The following is a 15,492-nucleotide window of genomic DNA, read 5'->3' as shown; positions in this document are numbered from 1 at the left end:
ACGATGGTAAATACCTTAGACAAGTACTGGATAGCTCCAGACTTCACCCAGACAGCCCGGCATATACTACAAGCTGTACAATATGTGCTTTGCATAATCCTTGCAAAACTGTCCCAGCGCCTGTTAAAACCATGCCCAGAGCTCATTATCCATTTAAAAGACTGCAGATTGATCTTATACAAATACCTAAGGTGGCAGTGTAGGAGTATGTCTTGGTGTGCGTGGACATTTTCTCCAGTTGGCCGAAACCTGGGTCTCTAGGATAGCAAACACCAGAACCGTAGAAAAGAAACTGATGTCAGAAGTAGTTTTCAGAATTGGTGTCCCAGAGGTAACAGAAAGGGATAGAGGAACAAATTTCACTGTAGAAGTAATAGGACACATATTAGCAGATCTAGGCATCTCTTGGACTCTCCACATCTCCTATCGCCCAAAAAGTAGTGTTGAGGTAGAAAGACTAAATGGTACTATCAAGCTAAAATTGCAGAAATTAATGGCTGAAACTCAGAAAAACTGGTTAGAAAACAACTGCCCTCTATTAGATCTATTTTGCAACAGTCCTAGTAAAAATCATGGTTTAACTCCTTATGAGATCCTTTTCGGAACCCCTGCTAGGGCAGGATGTTACTTTCCTCAGCATGTTGCAGATTTGACTCAATATGTGATATGATTGCAACAGGAACTAATTCAAATATAATACAGAGTATATGCTTCCATTCCAGATCCCTACCTATGAGACGTGTAACCTCCAACCAGGTGACTGGATGTGTATGGGGAAACACGGGAGAAAGGGAGTGGATCCTTGATCTGAGGGGTCATATCAAATTCTCATGAACAGGCCAACTTCTGTCAAGGTGGCTGGATGAGATACCTGGATTCACACATCTCACTGCAAGAAAATGAATAAGGGGAGTAATGATGCATTTCATGTTGCTAATGTTAACCTTGCATTTGTGTCTGGGTTTAGAATGGAACAATAGACTTGTTCAAATGCACCATATACTTGCTAGGACAAAAAAAAAATTTGACTGTTGGTGATGCACTCAATCATCTGTTTTGTCGGAAATAATGCCTTTTCTAGCTACCCCTGTGTCACCAGAGGAGCTAAGTGGTAACAAGGGATGGAAAGCCTCTGATGATTTTTAGGATGGATCCATGCTCCTTGGTTTGTGGTAAAAAGACACAGTCCATGATCTAGTTTATTAACTGAGACACCAAGCAGGGATATTCATTAAGCCTTTTTAGGGACCAGTTAAAAATGCAAACAACATAAAGGTTCTGACCAAATTATTTGATAATGTCACAGACCAGATCCTAAATTCTGTTTAAATTCAGACTGACACTTTGCGTTTTCAGGTACTTGGGCAACATCAGCTGGTACTTAATTATCTTACAGCAGTTCAAGGGGGCGTGTGCTAAATAGTAGGCCCCACATGCTGTTCATATACTCCAGATACTTTCAGTGATCCTATTGCTGCCCATACTGCTGAAATCCCCAGATTAAGTCGAGTTTAAAAAAAACAAAACTTGATGATCCAGAGTATGATTTAGAGGAATTAAGCTGGTTGTCATCGTTAAACACAGCTAATTGGTTTAAGGGTATTGAAGGATGGTTTACAGGTATTTTGCAATCATTGACTCATGAAAGATAATACTTTTTTGTGTTCATTCTAGTTACATTGGGAATCTATCTGATAAAGAAACTAATAACTGCAAAGTGCTGCTCGCTCAACAGAAGCAAATCTGCCAAAGCTTCAGCTGAGACAGTTATAGGACTTGTGACAGAAATCTCATCCTGTACTGACTATACCACTGAACATTGTGCTAATTGCCATCATCTGCAACCAGGAGGACTACATACCTGTCTGCATTGCAACAGTCACCTACAAGAATAATTTTTGCTTTAAGAGACTTTCCAAATGAACTTCTTGTTTTCAGATTTGCAATTTGCTATGCTAAAACCAATGAATGTTATAAATGGTTCAAGGTTAGGGCCCCCCAATGTCAAATATGTTGAATATTGGCAGTTTTATCCCAATAATAATTGAATCTACCTTTACCATTGTTGTCTGTCTCCTTCTACCTTAGTAGTTTAAAGACAGTCATGTGACACTAGCTAGATTAGTAATAGAAACAAGAAATGCTTATAATGAACTGATTATATTACAGATGTAAGATGTGTAATGGTTAATTGTAACATATATATATATATATATATATATATATATATATATATATATATTGACACATTACTGATTAATCAAATTTGCTTAAATTGCAGTTGCTAAGAAGGAGTTCAGTATGGCTTAGTGGTTAGCACTTCAGCCTCACAGCACTGGGGTCATGAGTTCAATTCCCGACCATGGCCTTATCTGTGTGGAGTTTGTATGCTCTGCCCGTGTTTGCGTGGGTTTCCTCCGGGTGCTCCGGTTTTCTCCCACACTACAAAAACATACTGGTAGGTTAATTGGCTGCTATCAAAATTGACCCTAGTCCCTCTCTCTCTCTCTCCCTCACTGTGTCTGTGTGTGTGTACATTAGGGAATTTAGACTGTAAGCTCCAATGGGGCAGGGACTGATGTGAATGAGCTGCGGAATCAGTGATGCTATATAAATAAATGGAGATGATGATGATGTGAGGTTAAGATTGAAAAGTGAGGAAGGGACAGAGTATATATGATTGATAACCATATAGTATCACTAATGGATCTTTTGATGCCAAGGTTTGGAAGTACATTAGGATTCCTGAATTGTGATATACGAGTTGCTATGGGGGTCAATCATTCATGGTGAGGTAGGTTAGGGTGATTTTTTTGAACAAAAAAGGGGACTTGAAAGCGTCAACTTGATTTGTTCAGAAAAATATTGTTCAAGATTCAGGCCTGCAGTTTTGCAAGTTATAATAAGCTTTAGTTTTACTAACAAGTTTCCAGGACAAGCAAGAACTGCAACTATTAATTGTAACAGTTATGTCCAGTTTCATAAGACATGTATATCTTTCTTTGTGCATTGTAATATTTGCTGATGCTGGATTTTGTGTTTCACACTTGCGCAGTACTAAAATGTCTATGTGACTGAAACATTTTAAATATATGGTGATTTGTCTTGATCAACTCGGAGCATATACTACACCCACATGTGCGTGTAATTAATGTCTATCCGGCCATTATGATATATCCTACCTGATCACTGACTACTTAAGAAATATTGCTATCACAATCAAGTATGTCTATTCATTGTTACCTTTTTCTACACATCTGTTTAGGACTAGTTTACCTTAGCTTATTACCACCTGTTACACAATTTCACACAAGACAACTACCCCCTGACCAACATTGTTGTGTGACAGGATCATAAGGCCTATGAGTCACTTTTACCTTTGCAGCCTGGCTGGGCCAAAATGCAAAATGTAGACTTGGGGCTAGATTTACTATCAGGCGTGATGCATGGCGGCTTCAAACCGCCATGCATCGCGGCGGTTTTCCGGCGTGTTTGCATTGCAAACAGCCGGATTTACTAATGGGCGCATTTCAGCTTCAATTTGAAGCCGCCGGCGATGTAACGGCGGGATGTAATGCTCAAAGCCGCCGGCGGCTTTGAATAGAACATGGCGCTTTTGCTTTAAATGACGGCGCTTTTGTGTAAAGGCGGTTTTTTTGAAAATTACACCTGTCTCCTGGCCTGTTACTATTGGCTATTTTCAAACTCAGGAGATTTGACATCACAAGCCCTATATTAACCACTGGCCTGACACTTTTTTCTCTGATAGGGTTTAGAGGAGTTTTGTGAGAGGAGTTTGGAGGATAGTGGTTTGCTGAGAGTTGGTGTTTGGTGGATTGGTGGAGCGATATCTGATTGAAGTGTGAGTAGTCCTGTGGTTTTTTCCTGTTTTGTACATTTATTTTCTCATTTATTTTCTGTCTTGTATTTTTTGTATTTGACTTGTCCTCTGTCTGTGTTACTTGTGTGTGACTGTGTGGAGAGTGTGTCTGTAAGTAGTGTAGTTTGTTCTTTGTGTTTGTAAGTCCTTCAGTGTTTTGTGTTTTTCTGTCTTCTGGGTAAAAATGTCCAGAGATAGGAGGGGAGAACAGGCTGAGGAGAGGGAGATGGAGGTTGAGGGATCAGAGGAGGGAGAGGGAGAGGTTGAGGAGACAGGACAGGGCAGGAAGACCAAGACAGGGAGGAATGTGCGCTTCTGACATGATGAGAATTGTGTGTTGGTGCACAACATCATTCCCTGCTACGAGGTCATCCTAGGGAACCTGGCAGCCCGGACTCCTCTAAGGCGGCGTCACCAACTGTGGGGGAGAGTCTGTGAGGCCGTGAACGCGGTGGGCCCACTGAAGCGGACAGTGGCACACTGCCGCAAGCGCTTCTCTGATATTAAGAGGAGGCTTAAAGAGAAGATGGCCCAGGAAAGGAGGTCGACAAGGCGCACGGGTGGTGGCCCCCCACTTCGTATGGAGTACACCACGTACGAGGAGGAGCTGCGCCAGATAATGCCGGCTGAAATTGTAGAGGGCATAAATGTGCAGGACACCGATTCGCCCTCTTTTGGCCAAGTAGTTGGTGAGTTATTTGGTTTTTTTACCCTAACAGTATTTTAAATGTTTTTTTCTTTTTAAAACTCCTTTTTTCTTTTTAAAACTCCTTTTTTCTTTTTAAAACTGCTTTTTTCTTTTTAAAACTCCTTTTTTCTTTTTAAAACTCCTTTTTTCTTTTTAAAACCTCTTATCTCTGTGCAAACGTTTTTTCTTATTTGTTTTTTTTTTTTTTATTGATTTTCAAAGTGTATTTTTGACTCTAATAGTTTGTAAAGGTTTTTTTTTTCTCATAGCAAAAAAAAAAAATTGCAAACACATTTGTGCAATAAACAGTATATTTGGAAATTGTTTTTTATGGAAATACATTGTATGCTTTTTCTAATACATCCAGATTCGCCAGGACCGCAGTTCAGTCCCAGTGCCAGACCTACACCTCCACCTTCAGCGAGAGATTCGGGCACAGACGAGCAAGCAGGTGCGTGATTTCTGTTTAGGATAGAAATAATGGAGTTAATTGATTTTCTGTGCAAATGTTGCTGTCAATTTTTTTTAATTTTTTTTTTAATTGTTTGCAATGAGAAGTTTGGGCTACATTTTACTAAACTGATATGTTGCCTATAGTAACCCATCAGAATATACCTTTACTTTATTTATTGCATTCAACAAAATGACAGCTAAAATCTGATTGGTTGCTATAGGCAACATCTCCACTTTTTATAGCATGTAGTTTAGTCAAAATAACCCAGCATGTACTACACAGTCCAAATGATAATGGGTATTAAAAGGATAATAAGTGCATCCGTAAGCAGGTAGCATAGGACTAGAAATCAGGAATGCAAACATTGTGAAAGAATCTGTAGTTGCTAAAGAATATTCTTTCCTATCCAGTGTTCAGAATGCAATATACAAACTTATTATATACTATATACTTACCGTCATTTTTCATACACAGGGCCCTCTTCATACCAGCCACCTCAGGCGGAGTCATTGGAAATGTCCCCTGAGCCAGAGGATCAAACGACCATCACCCTGGTAACAGTGGATGCCCCTGTGTCTGGCCTCCAGGAAGTTTCACCTGGCCCTGCTGAACCATCACACCACCAACCTGCACCTGAAACTATGGACCCAGCCAGAGAAATGGCGCTGTCTATTGGCGCATTCCAGCAGCAACAGACATTGTTCATGGACAGGCAAACTGGGCACATGTCACAAATTGCGGCCCAGTTGAGGCGAATACACCGCTCCACGAGCCAAATCCCTGCTGCAATAAACCGGCTGGCAAGCGCTTTGGAGCAGACAAATGTGCAGCTGGCCCAAATGTCTGGGTCTGTGGACGCCATGCATTCCTCCATTCGCGAGGGGAATGCCAATGTTATCCGGCTGGCAGGCCAACTCCAGCAGGAACTGATTGCCCGCTTGCCGGCCCCTTTTTCATCGGCCTCCACCAGTGCCGCTAGTACTCCTACCACATCTCTACAGAGTACTCCTCCAAGGAGAGGTGCTCGCACCAGGGGTGGGCGAGGGAGGGGAGAGAGTGCCACCAAGCATAGTGATATGCCTGCAAAAAGGCAACGCTAGCACAATGTTTCTTATTGATTAATGTTTTGTCAAGTTTCTATAACCATTATACGTTATTATTTATTGTGTTCTGCAATAAATGCAGTTAAATTTCTATTGTGTCAGTCTTTCTTTTCTGCACATTAAACAAGAGTATACTGATTTTTTAACAACTATGCACTAATTTCACTTAAACATTGACCTCTGACTGTCACATTCCAGGGATGTTCATATTTACCACATGAGGAGTACACACTATCCTGTTTTTAAAGGTTCCAATTTACAAAACATTTAAAATAAAATACTAAAATTGCACTCACATAAAACACATTTTGTAGCAAAAAATGTTTTTCATACTATGTACTTACACGTAAAGTAGTTTGTAATTAGACGGTCTCTAATCTCCCTTCCGCCCTCTGTGCTCTGCACATCACCAGATGTGACACGTACCCCTTCTTCTTCACTGTCTACTGCAATAATCGGTGGGGTAAGTTGATGTAAAGCCAGGTTATGCAGCAGACAGCAAGCCAGGACAATCTCAGATACCTTTTCAGGTGCATACATAAGCACCCCACCAGATTTATCAAGGCACCTGAACCTGGTTTTCAAGAGTCCAAAGGTACGTTCTATGATACCTCTAGTGGTTATGTGTGCCTCATTGTATTGGTGCTGTGCAGGAGTCTGAGGATGCAGCAGAGGAGTCATGAGCCAGGAGCGACACCCATATCCTGAATCTCCTGCAATAAAAGTAAAATGTTAGCTCCCATTTACTTTGAGCATGTTGTACAGCAGTTAGCATATGTGAGTCCATTTGAGCAAGGATAAGGGATATATAAAACATGCAAAGTACATACCCAAAAGCCATCCCTCCGGCATTTCACCACTTTCAAATTTGGCATAAAGGGTAGACTGTCTCAGGATAAAGGCATCATGACATGACCCAGGATAGCCTGCAACAACACTCAATATACGCTGGTTAGCATCGCAGACAACCTGCACATTCAGGGAGTGGTAATGATGGCGATTAACAAAAACCTCTGCCCTGTGGTGAGGTGGTCTCAGGGCAATATGAGTGCAATCTATTGCACCCATTACATTAGGGATACCTGCGACCCTATAGAAAGCTCCCTTGAGCTCATGCCACTGTGACTCCTGGCTGGGGAAGCTGATATAGCTAGGGCACACTCTTTTAAGGGCACCTAAAACCTGTCCAAAATGCCTTGAAAATGTCGGCTGCGTTATGCTAATCACTCTGGAGGACACAGATTGAAAGGAACCTGTTGCCAAAAAGTGAACTGCACACAGTAGTTTGTGTAGTCCTGACACTGCATTAGAGCGGCTGGTTGTAGGCTCCAAATCATCCTTCACTTGCTCATACAGTGCCATGAGGTTAGTACGATTGAGGCGAAACATTTGTACTACCTCCACATCAGCCAAAGACTCCAGATTCAAACGCACTGAAAATGCACGTGGAGTGCGGGGTCTTTGCAGGCTCCGCGGAACAGATGCCAACTGATGTTCATCCTCCTCCTCCTGGCGCCTTTCTGCCTCCATCAGGTAAAAAGCTGCAAACATACACTGGCAAGAATGCACCACATTACCTGCAAAAGCCATTCTCCAACAAACCCACACCTGCCAAATAATGAGGGGCCCTTTTTGTAAGCATCATGATTAACTGCTGGGCAATAGACGGTGATTGTCTGTGATTGCTTCAGGCAGAAAAAACATTTTTCACATGTGGATTGCATTAGCATTAAAATAAGGGTTAACTATGTAATGCAACAATTCCCATCCTAGTTTCTTTGAGGCAACAGTATTCTAGTGGTTTTTTGGAAAGTACAAAACAACTAGAAAAGGAAAGGTGAAATGAGATTTTACTATGCAATCATACTGGGTGAAAAAATAATGGAAAAAAAAAAAAACAGTAGCCTGAAATTTCATGACACTTTGCCCATTTTCTATACACAGTCCTAATGGAGCAATCATTGGACATGAAATAGGCCTTTCTCTTATGGTCTGATTGGCAAAATACCTGAAACAGCACACTGTTTGAACCATCACGCCGCTCACAAGCAGCGCTTTCATTTTGGTCTTTTGAATGGCGGTTTTCCGGCGGCTTTATAAACCCCCTAATAGTAAATCCGGCTGTTTGTATGTTGAACATTGTTGAAACCGTCATGGCGATGTATACAGAGGCGGGTTTGGAAACATCATTTTTGCCCGTTTGGACGGCGGGTTTAGCCTTAGTAAATCCGGCGATGGCTAAACCGCCGCCAAATCCGCCGAAAGTCGGCGGATTTACAAACACGCCTGATAGTAAATCTAGCCCTTAGCCTTAGCCTCATGTGTCAAACTCCCATTGTCCCATAGATTGTAAGCTTGCGAGCAGGGGCCTTCTCACCTCTTTGTCTGTTTTATCCAGTTTGTTTATTAGTTTACTATGTTTGTCACCAATTGTAAAGTGCTACGAAATATGTTGGCGCTCTATAAATAAATGATGATGATGATGATGATGAAGGTATCTACAGTTGTCAGCGCTTTTTTTATAAGCAACAAAAAAAAATATGTACTCTTATTTCCATGGTATTTATGAATCTTTTGCTTATTGTCTATAAATATAGTAGTAAAGTAAGTTTTATATTAGATGAATATTGTATTGAAGTACAGTATAAATTGCATATTGCATTTAAACATCATTGCTGTTCCTTCGAGCTATCAGGTGCTTTTGCAGATACGTAACAGAGAAGATTGTCACACTGCTTAGAGTTATGATAATGATTACATTCAATTTCATTCTCAATGATTTACTTACTTGGAGATCGGCAACCAAATATCATGCAAAACTTATAGAAAGCAGTTCTATGTTTAATTTTAGCTCAATATCATCTCATGTCACACAGCAGGTGTCTCATCCAGAATAGGCAAGAAGTACAGTGCTGGGTGGTTATGATGATTCTCTGACAAAATTGCATGATTCTGGGAAAGTAAAAGATGGATTACACAATGTTAACTTTGTTATTAATTGCAATTTACATGTTGGCGGTCATCGGATTACTTCTCAATGCATTTATAGTGACAAACAACTTCCTTCGGTGGCAGAAAGGTCGAACTCTACAAACTGTGGACATTATCGTGACCAGCCTGGGAGCGGTGAGGATCAGTCTTCTAATTTTGTGGCTATTAATTTTTGAGATTACAATACAAGTTAAATACATTTTGGAATATATTTTAATTGTAGCAACATCTGTGACATTCTGCAGCCTGTGGTGGGGCACCGTGCTCTGTGTGTTCTACTGTGTAAAGATCACAAACTACAGCAACAGATTATTTCTGAGACTTAAGATGAACATCTCCAGGTTGGTACCGTGGCTGCTTCTGACGTCAATGATGGTGTCTGTTCTCTGCAGTCTGCCCTGTGTATGGTTCATGTACTCAGTACATTACATTAATTCTACACATTTCATTACTGGTACTAATGATGGAAATATAACTCTTGAAATAAATTACTTCAATTTAACCATCATCAACTTTGGAGGATCCTTCATACAGTTCCTCATATTTGGTGCAGCCATTTCTCTTCTGATTGTATCACTCCTGAAACACACCAGGAATATGAGCAGCAAAGATTCAGGATTCACAAAACCTCAGTTTGCTGCCCACATAATGGCACTTGTAAATATGGCCTCTTTTTTGTTCTTTTATGTCGTCTTTTTTACAGGTGTAATCTTGATGCCTTTAACCTTCCAGTTCCAAAATCCATTATACAAATATCTGTGCTCTATTTCCTTTGTTTCCTACCCAAGTCTGCACTCAGTTATGTTAATAGTCAACAACAGAAATCTGAAATGCTCCATTCTCGCTGTTCTCTGCTGTGTAAGGAAAATCGATCTTCATTAACACATTTTATACAGCAATCACTATTGGATTCTATGTAAACAGTAAGCTGACAACAGACATAGGCTGTAATATAAATGGCAGTTGAACAGCAGCTGTAAAGTAACATTTTAAATAACATAGTTTGTCTCTGTAATACTGTTTAAATAATTATTTACATAGTTCAATGCTTTTAATGTCTTCAAATAGAAAGATAACAACTATGACGAGAAATGATGGAGTTTATAAGACAATAATTTTTTTTGCCACTATTATATTTGGCTTCTCTACTGCTAATGCAGAGGTGCAAAAAGTGGGATAGTAAATTGAGTTTTGTTAAAAATATTTTTTAAGGACACTTATTAAAGAGACAGGGAATCAAAATAAAATTTAATTTTCAGATATTTCAGAAAAAATGTCAACCTGTCTATTTACTTAGTTCAACCATGTCAATTCTATGGAGATCTTAAACTATCAATTTGAAACAGCAATTAGTTGATTCTCAAATAGGTGCCATGAAGAGCTGGTACAAGGTTTTAGGTTGATACAATTATTATCAGTATGTAGAACAAATCTTCCACTCCTGGGTAATGCTGCACATCAAGTCATGCCCTAAATATTTCTACTCTTAGTAACAAATGATCAACTTCAAACTCATCGGAAATCTTTGCAATCAAAATAAGAGATGATGTAAAAAATGAGTATAAACAGTTGTATCTTGTGCTGCATGTCTCTAGTGGCATTTTCCTCTTTTGAATATACATGGAGAAATCTGAGTAACACGGAGTAAACTTCTGAAGTTACAAAATAGAGACGGAATTATAGAAATATGCGGTTGACCTGAAATAAAAAATAACAAATTGGTAAAAGATTTGCAGTTACTACAATTAAGATATGTGTTGATCTGTGGATTTCCGGGACACAGGAGCTTTCCAGATGTCACCAGCAAAAGGAGACCAGATAGATACACACAATGCTGTAACTATAAATCAGCACTGACAGAATTGCTCGGAACTGACTACTGATGATAATAGTGATCTGGAATTTAACTCAGGTAAGAGCACTGGGATGGCTCCATGTTCACAAATATCTAATGACACAAGTCAACAACCTCACAAAAAGACACTAAAGTAGCAGCGGAGCTAAGGGGTGGTGAGGGTGAAAGTTGTGTCAATCAGTAAAATGAAAGCATTGTCGAAGTCAGTTGGATAAAGTCATACTAAATTAATAAATACCAATTGTAATGTTTTCCCATGTGATTGCGTACTGTGGCTAATTATGCAATCACATATTAAAACACAGTAAATACATTTGCATTCGCACCTACACTTGTAAAGAGTTCACTTTTAATTAAGTTTATAATTCACATTCTTTTTTTATTAAGACTTAGAGATTTATTGCATAAAGGTAAATCTACATTAAAGATATTTATGATTCAATTCATAAGAAAGGTATTGTGTTTGGCCTTATATTAATCCACATTTCGCCAGCAGAAATCTGCCACCATCGGAGAAGCTATTGCATATTGCGGCCAAAAGTTATGATTAGTATAAGATTAATTTGCAAATATTCTCTGTTAATGGGTGAGTTTAAACCAGATTTTTGGTGTTTCCCTGAGTCAAGACACTTATACAGCTGTTTGAGTGAGTTGCCCCTCATGTTTGAACTGACCTATGGCCTGCATTGTTCTGGACCATCATAAATTCTGAACCAATGAAGAACTGTCTTAGTGTTATCTTTGTGTACATTTGTGATGATACCGGATTTAATGTAAACTTCTGTGCCACACAGATGGCCTACCTAGTACCTATCCAAGCTTCAAAATTACCCAGGCAATATCAAAAATAAAATAAACAGGTTTATTTAACAAAATGGTAGCACCAAACAGCAATAATAATATTTAAATAATAACCTGTAACAAATAACACTACAGTCTGGCACAGACAACATACAGGGTATAATGAAAACAACTCACCAATATCCTAGCCACTCTCAGGCACTGCTGTCTATACATCCAAGCTTCTCTCCTCTCTCCTTTGAGGTGACCAACAAGGCAGTGGTCCTGAGTCACTGTCACTCTGCTTTTGGTGGACACACAGCTCCCCAAGATCTGGAGAGGTAGATCAGGACAAGAGAGGTACTCCAGGTACCGATTGTCATTTCCTGTCAGGGGCAGAGATCTGGATCTCAATGCCAGCCTGATTAAGCTCTCACTGGGTAGATAATGCCTCCTTGTTGTCCTCTGAAGCTCTCTTTTAAAGCCAGAATTGATCTTCTCAGGAGTTTCAGGACCTGCCATATTGGTCCTTTTCTGTGTTACCTTTTCACAGGTAAACATACAAACAAAAGGATAGCAGACGACCCACTTTTGATATAATTAGGGATAGCTATTGTTCTATGGTTATATAGCAGAGTTTGTTTAAACGGGAGAGATCACAATGTAGTCCTCTGTAATTAAACAAAGAGCTATATCTGTGGACCTTTTCCCTATCTTAACACATGAGACCTCCTGGTGTGATTAACATTCATACAGGAATAGTGGAAATAATCCCTTTGCATAGACTGAAACAATTTACTAGTCTGCAGGTATACACAAGATAGAAAATACATGCTGCCATACATATTGCCACTTAATAAAACAATATATATAACTTTAAATATGGCTGACAAATATGGGGAGGCAGCGGGCTAGAAAAAGTATTTGTTTTTATAGTCCACAGTTTGTAAAAAACTAGGTCCAGACTGGTTGAGGTGATATTAAGGTGTAGTCTGGGATCAGCTTTGAAAAGTCCCGGTCTTTGTGGGACAAAACGCGTCAGCTGCTAATCATCGTTTGGCACATTGGTGCTTTATGTGGTTGATGAGTGAAAAAACATTCTTTCACCTTCATCTTTTTCCACTGTTTGGCGGAACTGATTATCAATACTTCATTGGTTTCTGAACTTTTTTGTATGCTTTGTTCGTTTAACGATTTGATGATTCATTGTTAGAGCTGCAGGGTATTGCCTGTTTTTTATTTTGGTTATTAAGTCCCACGGATTATTATAGTGGACTGTTAGCGCCATTGACGGTTCTCTAGGGAATCCAGTTTGAGGTGATATTAATGCCTCGTTTCATCACAACATTGTGATATCATCACTGTATTACTCACCACACAGAATTCGGGAACCAGTGCGCAAGCGTAATGTATCGGTTATACTTTCTTGTATATTGTTATACTTTGATATATGTTGCTATTAAATCTCTAATCCCATCAGACAATATTGGTGACGATAGAAAGGGCATTACAGTGTGGGGGCTCGTGAGATACGGATTTTGGTTTACTAACAAAGGGTGGGAGACGTGTCACAAACAGGTAAGAACGTAAATAGTTCTTTACCTTTTATCATCCAGTGTTGTTAAACCGAATATCTGCATTGTGTAATCTAAGGGGTGCTGGTGAGAATCTTTGAAGAAGAAAGAAAAATTGTTTATTTTTCATGTCAATTTGCGATTAGTATGTGGTTTGTATTCATATCATACGCATATATATTCCCTGTACTATATTACCACATTTTTAAATGGTTATATTGATAGATATTACTATTGTGTTTTATAGTGAAAGGAATTGTTAAAAACTCTGAGAAGATATTACCAACATTTGTGAAACTATTTTTATGTACAGAAAAGAAATGTGTATGTGAATTGTGAATTGTGTGATTGGGAAAGTAAAGAAATGTAAATAAAGTTAGTATAAGGTGAAAATAAAGGTAGTATACAGTGAAAATACAGGTAGTATACGGGGAGAAAAATGTAGGTAAACCTTGAAAACAGAGGTTTTCATTTTAATCCCTATTGTAATCGTAGAGCAGATAATTAGTACCTGTAAGCTGTGCGATCGGCTCACACGTATTGCATATGCAACCGTGATCGTGAATTGTCAATACTGTGATTTGCTACAAAGGCTGGTATTAAGTTCAATATTTATTGCTCTCAGTTCTTAAGTGCTCAGCATTAACTTCACTGAAAAGACGGGGAATTGTCTTATGATGCGAAGCATTGAGGATTCCATTTCCACACAGGCATTAAACATTGATATTTTCATTCTCCCAGTTGAAAGTGACAGTGTTAGAGTCCCCGCTGTGTATGCTTAACATCGCATGAATTGTTAAGTGGTAGCCAATTGAGAAAAAGTGAGTGGACGCAGTTTATAGAATTCATTCCTGGCCAATAAAAATCTCTAGCGCGGCTTTAGTGCAGTAAAGAGTTGAGGAGTCCATTTCTAAATGGGCGCTAAACAAACGTGTGAGATGACTGATGTAACTGAAGTTATTTATGGTCTGAAGCATGCGATAATCACTGCATTGGCCAGTCCCAGGTGAGGAATCGTTATAAAGGTTTGTGTTGGAGGCGTTATTCTAAGTAACAAAGTGGGAAGCTAGAATGTGGACATAGATAATATTAGGGTACAGGATATGGTAAGTATTCAACGGCATACTATGAAAATGACTGATGAATGTGTGAAACCTTTTCCAAAAGTTGATACTTCTGATCCAGAGGTACTGAGTAAGGTTAAAGATAACATTTCTTTGTCGTGAATCACTTAAATTGACAATTAAAGACACTGACTGGAATGGGAAATGTGCACAAGAGAACATGTGCAGCAGAAAACAAAGGGAAGTGAACGTTGGGCGCACTTCCAGCACCATTTGCGGACGTGAAACAAAGTATAACCGATAACAAAACTAATAAAAATAACAAATGTAACTTATATCTCATATTGAGTGGTATAAAAAGATAACGATTCAGAGGAAGATGATGAACCTAATTTTGAATCTGCCACAGCCCTGCAATTAATATACAGGAAGTGTCACATAGCTAAGAGAAGGGGGGAATGATCCTGCCCTCAGGGGCAGTGGCTGAAACCATTGAGCCTGTTGTAGAAATAAATAGACTGTAAAGAGCTTAGTACTCTGATCAATGGCCAAAACTGCCAAAATCTGATCACTCAACAGAGACACTGCCACCTTATGTGGATAATAACCAAAGTGCAGCCAGGGAATATAGTGAGTCTTGTAAATGTATTAACATTATTGAAGGTGATAGTAATAAGTTTGTTTTAATCTCTGTAATGGCTTATTTTCAGACATCACAGAGGGGGGAGTACTGTCCCACATATATTTACTACTAGTTAAAAAAGAAAACAGAGATATCCATTGTCCAGAGACAATGGTTCAAACTAATTGGCCCTGGGTGCACTAATACTTTAGAATAAAACCCAGTAAGAACAATATAACAGGGGATAGAATAAAATTGACAAGTAAGTGTCAAAAGACTAGAGATAGGGTAACATCTAGATATAACATTTGCTGCCATTGAATGGGTACATAAGTAAGCAGACAAAGGTTTGAAGTCTGGTTGAATAATGATAAGAACCAAAAGTAAAGGGGGAAAAAAAATTTAGTTTTATCTCGTACTAATTCATTCATATATATATATATATACATATATATATATATATATATATATATATATATAT

General features: G+C 39.0%; 2 protein-coding genes across 2 annotated transcripts; both read left to right on the top strand.

Moving 5' to 3' along the window:
• The first annotated feature begins 4,213 nt into the window (after positions 1-4,213).
• LOC142143078 (uncharacterized) lies at positions 4,214-9,022 on the top strand. The gene is made up of 4 exons (XM_075200793.1): positions 4,214-4,569; positions 4,936-5,019; positions 5,497-6,112; positions 8,977-9,022. Exons 1-4 carry the CDS (start codon positions 4,407-4,409, stop codon positions 9,020-9,022), a joined length of 909 nt encoding a protein of 302 aa, XP_075056894.1. The 5' UTR covers positions 4,214-4,406.
• Positions 9,023-9,092: 70 nt separating this feature from the next.
• Positions 9,093-9,825, top strand: LOC142143077 (taste receptor type 2 member 4-like). The gene is made up of 2 exons (XM_075200792.1): positions 9,093-9,518; positions 9,820-9,825. Exons 1-2 carry the CDS (start codon positions 9,093-9,095, stop codon positions 9,823-9,825), a joined length of 432 nt encoding a protein of 143 aa, XP_075056893.1.
• Positions 9,826-15,492: the final 5,667 nt, after the last annotated feature.

The sequence above is a fragment of the Mixophyes fleayi genome, chromosome 3 (assembly GCF_038048845.1).
Source record: "Mixophyes fleayi isolate aMixFle1 chromosome 3, aMixFle1.hap1, whole genome shotgun sequence".
Classification (NCBI taxonomy): Eukaryota; Metazoa; Chordata; class Amphibia; order Anura; family Limnodynastidae; genus Mixophyes; species Mixophyes fleayi.
This window is presented reverse-complemented; position numbering and strand designations above follow the sequence as displayed.